We start from the raw sequence: 8,661 nt of genomic DNA, 5'->3' as shown, positions 1-8,661 counted from the left end.
TCTCTCTCTCTCTCTCTCTCTCTCGCTCTCTCTCTCGCTCTCTCTGTCTGTCTGTCTGTCTGTCTGTCTGTCTGTATGTACGTACTGCCGCTAGCAGTATGTCTGTATGTGGGTCAGGCAGGTAGAGGCAGAACCTGTATGTGCAATGTCACCTTTAATGTGTCACATTCAGAGACAAGCCAACGCTTCCATTATGGCTCATCAGTTTCCTGTTTCCTGCTGTAAACCCAATCTCAGCATGGCCACTGCTGCACACCAGGCCAAATGGCCATTTAGAGGCGATGTTTATGGGTTCAGTCAGTAATAGCTGCTGCTTGACAGCTTATCTAGAAAGTTTTGCCTGTTCTCACCTTATAAACCACAAATTTAAACTTCCAGGAGTGTTTCTCTTTTACTATGGCTTATTTTATATTACTTATTTTATTATTATTTATTAAATTTTTTTCACAGTGATGGGCTGAAGCCCGAGATGGGATCTCGCGAAGACACATTCATGTCATATTACACCCCAAAATAAAATAATAATAATAAATTAAATGAAATAAATATTTTATTTGCAAAGCCTTTAAAAAAGATCAAGATTTGAGATGATATTTTCATGACAGATATATATATATATATATATATATATATATATATATATATACATTTATTTATTTATTTATATATTTTTTTCATATTTATCTTTATTTATTTATTTGTTTGTTTTTTATTTATATATACTTTATTTTATATGATTTATTTATTTATATATTAAGATTTACCACAGTTTCTTGTGTATTTGTGCACACATGTCGATTCTGATTGTGATTAATTTCTTTGTTTTTCTAGGTGACGGCATGAATGCGTACATGGTCTATAAAGTGTTGACCAAAGTAAGAAAAGCTTTAGGTTCTGGTCTGAGATGTTGTGGATCTCCTGGAGGACGTGTGTGACTCTCTTTCTCTGTTTGCAGACCAGTCTGTCCATATTCAGCAGAGACGAGGTCTGCGTCAAGAGGCGCTTCAGCGATTTTCTGGGTTTGCACAGTAAATTAGCCTCCAAGTACATGCACATCGGCTACATCGTTCCTCCTGCTCCTGAGAAGAGCATTGTCCCTTTTGATTTTGGGATGAAATGTGAGATGGTTATTTTTCATGAGATTCATCCATAGTTGCTGAGACATGATGTTTGATTGTGCAGACATTATTCTCGTCTCATTCTTCTCTCTACAGTAATGGACGTCACAGACATCATCACGGGCAAGATGGACGATGAGGACAAGCAGCACTTCATACCCTTCCAGCCGTAAGTATGACTTCATGACGCCAACACAACAGCCTTTATGATGGTAATAACATAACATCACGGAAATGACTTATTGTGAAACAGTTTTGACCTCCAGTCAAGTGCATGAAACACTTGCTAGTTAGGCAGATCAAAAGGTAGTTTGTTAGGTATCGTGTAGTCATGCGTTTGTTTGCGTTGTCTGTTTTTCTGATTTCTGCTGTATCAGTTCAATGATCTGTGTATTTATTCATTGAAGACAACACTACACAAACACACTCTTATTATGTAGGGGATCCATATGTGCCTCACAGTCACTCACTCACTCGTTCATTCTGTCACTCAATAAGACTATACTTCAGTCTTTCTCTGCTTTGCTACTCTCTCAGCCCAGCCAGGTCACTCAGAGAGGAGTCCAGGGTTTTGCTGGGAATTGTGGGGTGTTTAAGATGCGTGTTTTCACTTCAGGGAGGTTTTTGCTTTGTAGCAGCTTATTTGTGACTTTAGATTAGCTCTGGTCCAAAACCTAGTGAACTGTCTTTCTGTCTACTGCTGCCTACATAGGCAGCTACATTTTAAGGCAGCATCCTAACTTAAAGGATCAAATTGTGACTGATTTGAATGCTTCTTATAGGCAGCAACAAATAGCAAGTCAATAATAATAATAATAATACATAAAACAGTATATATTATTATTTAAAATATGCTATTTTAAAAATTAGATTGAATTACAATTTGTACATATATAATAATATAAAATATTTTAATTAGTAAGAATTATTTCAAGTTAAAATGAATTATTTTGTTATCAACAATATAGAAATGTTTAAATAATAATAATAATACAATATACGTAATACAATTTATTTTTACATTATAATATACAAATTTAAATGTCTAAATAATAATAAATAATTAATGATGATGTATTATTTAAAATATATTTAAAGAATTACACAATTAAAATTTGTACATTTTATATAACAATAATATACAATTTTTTATATATGGTATTATATATAATATAGCAATTTATATATGCAATATAATATATTTTAATAATAATATTATGTAATGGTAATAATAATAATAATAAATGGGCCAGACAATTATAATAAATTAATATTTGTAAGTAAATTGAATTACATTTTTACATTGAGTAAATACATTTTCATATAATACAATATTCATATAATATTTGTTATTTAATTGTATTAATCAAATATAAGTACAAATGTATTTTTAAAGTACATTTTATTTATAATCAATACATTTTACCCTGTTCATCATCTTGGATGAATTATGTACTATAATTGCTTAGCTTTACTATAATTACTATTGTAATTAGGTATCATTCATCTGTAGTGCGCCTTTTTATATCTTTATTATTAAGGCAGCTCACTAGGTTTTGGGTCTTTATAGAGGCAGTGGCTTCATCTGTGTTTGGGTGAGATGGTGGGTGATTTCTGAAATTACAGCATCTCTCTCTGTCTCTTCTGTCACCCATCCCGCATTACTGTTTGCTAACAAAATGGCTTTTGTCCCTGTCATGGTATCTGTATCACTGTTTGGTGTCTTCCCTCTCTCTCCCTCTTGCTTTCTTCATCCTTCTCTTCTTCTGCTCATGTCCACCCTTATCTGGCTCTCTGTGGCTACTACTCTTCTCTCTTATATGTGGTATATAATAATAATAATAATAATAATAATAATAAATGGGCCAGACAATTATAATAAATTAATATTTGTAAGTAAATTGAATTACATTTTTACATTGAGTAAATACATTTTCATATAATACAATATTCATATAATATTTGTTATTTAATTGTATTAATCAAATATAAGTACAAATGTATTTTTAAAGTACATTTTATTTATAATCAATACATTTTACCCTGTTCATCATCTTGGATGAATTATGTACTATAATTGCTTAGCTTTACTATAATTACTATTGTAATTAGGTATCATTCATCTGTAGTGCGCCTTTTTATATCTTTATTATTAAGGCAGCTCACTAGGTTTTGGGTCTTTATAGAGGCAGTGGCTTCATCTGTGTTTGGGTGAGATGGTGGGTGATTTCTGAAATTACAGCATCTCTCTCTGTCTCTTCTGTCACCCATCCCGCATTACTGTTTGCTAACAAAATGGCTTTTGTCCCTGTCATGGTATCTGTATCACTGTTTGGTGTCTTCCCTCTCTCTCCCTCTTGCTTTCTTCATCCTTCTCTTCTTCTGCTCATGTCCACCCTTATCTGGCTCTCTGTGGCTACTACTCTTCTCTCTTTCTCTTCCTTCTCTCTCTCTCCTCCCCGTTGGCGTGTTGCCTGTCGCGTGTGAACTCCAGGCTAGCGTTGGATGACGCCATTCGCCACAGGCAGCTGAACATCTCCCGTTTTTCACCCAGGGTGGCGGGCGAGAACGACTTCCTCCAGACCGTCATCAACAAGGTCATCGCTGCCAAAGAGGTCAATCACAAAGGTCAAGGTAAAGGTCACAGGGGTGAACACCTTTCATCTCCAGAGCTGCTCTGAGAGTCACTTAAGCAGCATTTCAACACTTAATTTGAAAAGAAAAAAAACAACCCAAAAAAACGCTATTATCATGTATCTTATGATACGTTATAATTACGATGACATTAAAAATTGGAGACATGACATTCTAATCGGAGCTGTTCACGTCCTTGGGCTTGGAATTATGCATTTCTATGGCAACACTATCAACACCTAAACATTGCAGCTAAATGAATCTGAGGTGGTCAGGTGGTACAGGTGGTAAAATTACTAAAACATTTTTTAAGGAATATTGCATAATTTTTCTTTCCATGCTTTTATTTTCACAGTAAACCTCTTTTGTGCAGCACTTTGTTTGTCAAAAATAAAATGAATTGTTACATTTTTATTTCCTTACATTTTAAAGATCAGTTTAATTGTTAATATTTTATGCTTTCATATAATTGCAACCATTTTGGATAATAAATCTGTAAATCTGGAAAAATTTGAACGGACAACACAGAATTTCTGAAAAAGAAAACAGTTCATATTACTGTACAAATTTTAATTAATTATTAAATTGTTAAATTATTTACATGTAATTAAACCATTAAAATGTAATCCAAATGAATTAAAACCGAAAACACAAAATAAAATGGAATTTGGAAAAAAAAAAAAAAACGATTTCATAGGACTCAAAAACTTATTTCTGTTTAACTTTTAACAGATTGTTATTAAATTGTATAAGTTTCATGATGTCAATAAATTAGACAACTTTTCATTACTAAAATTTTAATTAACCATTAAAACAGAATCATAGGGCCCTATCATTAAAATAAATTATTAAATTGTTAAAGTTTAATGAATTCAATTTATTAGACGTTTCTCGTTATCAAAAATTTAATTAGACCATTAAAACATACAACACAGAATTTGTGAAAAATAAAACAGAATTTGTGAAAAATAAAGCTGATTTCACAGGACCCTAAAATGTAACTTAATAAATTGTTGTGGTATTGTATGTTTCATGATTTCAATTAATTAGACATGCTTTTTGATTATTTTTTTAACAATTAAAACTGAATTCAGAAACATTAAAACAGGAAAAAGAATTTGGGAAATATAAAATAAAACACATTTTCTAGGGCCCTACATTCCCAGAGGGTTTCTCTTATGACGTGTCTTAACCCAGTGTTTCCCAACCTTTTTTTAGTTGCGGCACCCTTTGGAAATTTTAACAAACTTGTGGCACCCTACAAAATAAATTTTGAATGAGAGGGCAGCGTTACCAGAGTTGCCCATATACCACACCATGTTACAACACAGTAGGGCTATTGCAGACAGAAATAATACTGTACTACATCGATGTTTCCTGTCGGCTCGATTTTTGAGTGGAATGTGCTGTTCCGATTCGCATGAACGGTATACGAGTGGAGCGATTGAGCGGAGCGAACACGAATAGAGCGGGATAGTACGCAGAGCGTCACACCACGTGAAAGTGAAACCTGAGCGGTGAACTAATTTTCGGCAGCCGAAATTTCGGTGCGTCTCTAATTATTGGCGACGTCAGAAATGGATTTTATATAATGCTTTTTTGAACATTTTAGCAATTTAAAAATATTAAAAAATGATTTTTTACACGGCACCCCTGCTCTCGACAGACGGCACCCCGGTTGGGAAACACTGTCTTAACCTACAGTAAAAATTTAATCTGTACGGTAAAGAAATGTTCCTGATTCAAAATAAATCTGAGATGGTTATTTGGCTGGAGTTAATGATCTGCAGCTTCGTTCTGTAGCCTAGTTAAAGTGTGGGAAGTTAAAAATACAGGAAGATAAAACTGATGTGAGGAGATGGAGAGCGACACTGTCCCAGATACGATCAAACTGAGTTCCTGCCAAGAGACTTGCACAATCTAGAGGGGCCTGAATCTTACAAATGACAGAGTTATTGAGCAAAATTAGTTGAAGTTGAATTGGGTTTAACAAGCATGAGAATTGGTTCGTGCTGAGGAGAATGGGAAGCAAATATGTCTGGATGCACTGCTGTCAGATCACATCACAATCCAACGCCACAAATATAATCCATCCTTCCTGTGATTCCTAGCATTAGAAAAGCTGCTATCACAAGCAGTACATTGAGATGAAGGAGCATAAACTTCCAGGATAATCTAAGATCAGTCAGATATGACGAGGTTCTTCTCATTTATGATCAAGGTTAATCCGGAACAGCAGTGAGGGTAATGGAGGTGGAGTCATTAAGACCAATTAACTTACGATTTAGGATGGAGCTATTCAGGCGACATGCAAAGCATTATTGGTAGGGCTGCACGATAAATCGCATGCGATATTTAACGCGCATCTTGTCAGAAAGCCGGTTCTGTAATCAGCGGTAAATCTCCATCACGTGCGTGCTTTCACATTGAGCAGAATTAACTACACAGAGCCGTTGTTCACTGACGAGCTGCGCAAAAAATTGCGCGAATATGAACGTGGTTTTGCGCAGCTCGTCAATGAACAACGGCTCTGTGTAGTTAATTCTAAAAGTAAAAGACATTTTCAGTCTTTTCGAAAATGACCTGCACAGATTCACTGACTGCAAAGTTAGATGATCAGATATTAGCCTTTAAATATTAGCAAATATTAACAAGCATTGGTCTGTTTTAATGGCAGTTAAGCACATATTACCCTCAGATTTCTCATTTATTTTATTTTAAAACGGTACAACTTAAATGAATACAATAAACACTATCATAATGTATACTTAATATTTATTATTTATGTATTTGTTTGATTGATTGTCCTTATTTGTCGTTGTTGTTGTTGTTATTATTATTATGCAAATAACATGATGTACACTTTATGTAAAATATTTATTTTTATGCTAAGCATAACTTAAATTCAGCACAACAAATACTATTATGATATAAACTTTTATTTATTTTACATTATTGTTATTATACCTATTATTATACAAATTGAATAATATACACTTAATATACACTTAATGTAAATATTAATATTTATTAGGATTAAATGAATAAAATAGGATTTATTTTTCATTACAATAATGAGAACTTGGAGATAAAATGGAAAACTAATATATTATATAAAAATTATAAAACAAAATATACTTTTTTCTTCTTCTATGGATTTTTAACAGCTCAGGCTATTTGCTCAGATTGCTCAGTTTAATCTTTAATGTATTAGTATAAAATATTCACAGCACAATTCATCCCTAAACTTTAAGTAACACAGTCGCTCTGCTTCCTGCAGGTATTTTCTCAGCAATTAAATTAATCTGGTGTTCTTAATTATTTTTTGTAGATCACTAATAATGAGATATTAAAATGAGCTAAGTTCCCGTGAGCTGTTAAGCACAGATAGGCAGCGTTTCTCTCTCTCTCTGTGTGTTTAACTGCAGTCTGTTCCTCTGGTCCTCAGGTTTGTGGGTCACACTGAAGTTGCTTCCAGGTGATATTCATCAGATCCGGAAAGATTTCCCTCACCTGGTGGACCGTTCCACCGCTGTCGCTCGCAAGATGGGCTTCCCAGAAATCATCATGCCAGGTATCCATCATCAAACTGAAATGTATTTACAATAAAAACAGGATTTTATTGCTCCTCTTTGAATTAGTTAACATACAACAGTGACAATGAAAAGTTCAACCAGACCATTCATGAAAACTACATTGCAAATCATCATGATGGACATTCATATATGACTATCCACATTTACATATCAACATCCTCTCGGTTATATCCTTCTCCTGTTTTGACTGTTGCTGATATTCATTTCACGTGCAGAAATGATCAAATCACAACATTTACATTTAGAACTCTTAAAGGTACAGCCGCTATTTAATTTCAAGTATGAACAACACTCTAAAATACTGATTATGACCTATGAATGTGCAAGCAGCACTTGCTTGAGCTATTTTTGTGTGTTTTCCTAATACAAATCTAAGGTCTGTATTGCAAACTGTCTATTTTTAGCTGTAGATCACACATCGATCCTGTTAATAAGCGACGCTGAGACCTTGTGCATGTTTTTGCAGGTGATGTTCGGAATGACATTTACGTGACGCTGGTTCAGGGGGATTTTGATAAAGGAAGTAAGACGACACCTAAAAACGTGGAGGTCAGCATGTCTGTACATGATGAAGATGGAAAGAAACTCGAGGTAATCTATAGTAGTCAGTTTGTGTGTGAGACATTATAATGAATTATCCAGATTCAGTATGTTAAAATGTATTTCTTATATTTATATGTTGCAAGGTTTTTTTTTCTTTCTAATTTATGTATAAGTGTATATGGCTATATTATATTAGCAATGTAGGGTTGTTAAAGTAGTTTTTTTAATTGTAAAAGTTTTTTTTTTTCTATGGACCTGAGATGCAGATTATCTTATGCTATACTCTCGATGTATAATGCATATTATAATTATTTTATTTTTTTAAATAATTTCAGAATTATTAAAAAAAAAAATGGTTGTACTGTCCCTATGTAAATAAACCAATACAAATATAATATATATTATTAATCAAAGGCTGCAGGTTAATTAAATAACTGTATAGTCATGCAGCACATTTCATTATTATGATTATCAACTATTCATTTTTTTTTGACAGTAAATTTGTAATTAGCAACAATATTATTATATATACAATTATAATTATATGTATTACAACAACAACAATAACAATAATAATAATAATAATAATAATGGTAATAATAATAATAATAATTTAAAAATTATAATTTCAATTCTCAGGGGGTTCTTCAAGGAAATATTTTATGTCTAAGGGATTCAGTTGCCAACATTTTTGGGAGCCCCTGCTGTAAAAAATTATTTCAACTTTTTTTTTTTTTTTTTTTTTTTTTTTTTTAAAAAAAAAAACGTAA

General features: G+C 32.9%; 1 protein-coding gene across 1 annotated transcript in view; it reads left to right on the top strand.

Moving 5' to 3' along the window:
- LOC107666886 (dedicator of cytokinesis protein 1-like) overlaps positions 1–8,661 on the top strand; it is a 262,036-nt gene that overhangs the window by 63,961 nt on the left and 189,414 nt on the right. The window contains exons 9-12 of the mRNA XM_016458403.1: positions 1,215–1,287; positions 3,613–3,752; positions 7,201–7,326; positions 7,815–7,939. Coding sequence (XP_016313889.1) covers positions 1,215–1,287; positions 3,613–3,752; positions 7,201–7,326; positions 7,815–7,939 — 464 coding nt within the window. The remainder of the gene's footprint in view (positions 1–1,214; positions 1,288–3,612; positions 3,753–7,200; positions 7,327–7,814; positions 7,940–8,661) is intronic.

The sequence above is a fragment of the Sinocyclocheilus anshuiensis genome, unplaced genomic scaffold, assembly GCF_001515605.1.
Source record: "Sinocyclocheilus anshuiensis isolate Anshui unplaced genomic scaffold, SAMN03320099.WGS_v1.1 scaffold1500, whole genome shotgun sequence".
In the NCBI taxonomy this organism is placed as follows: Eukaryota; Metazoa; Chordata; class Actinopteri; order Cypriniformes; family Cyprinidae; genus Sinocyclocheilus; species Sinocyclocheilus anshuiensis.
Note: the sequence above shows the minus strand (reverse complement) of the source record. Positions and strands in the feature narration are given on the sequence as shown.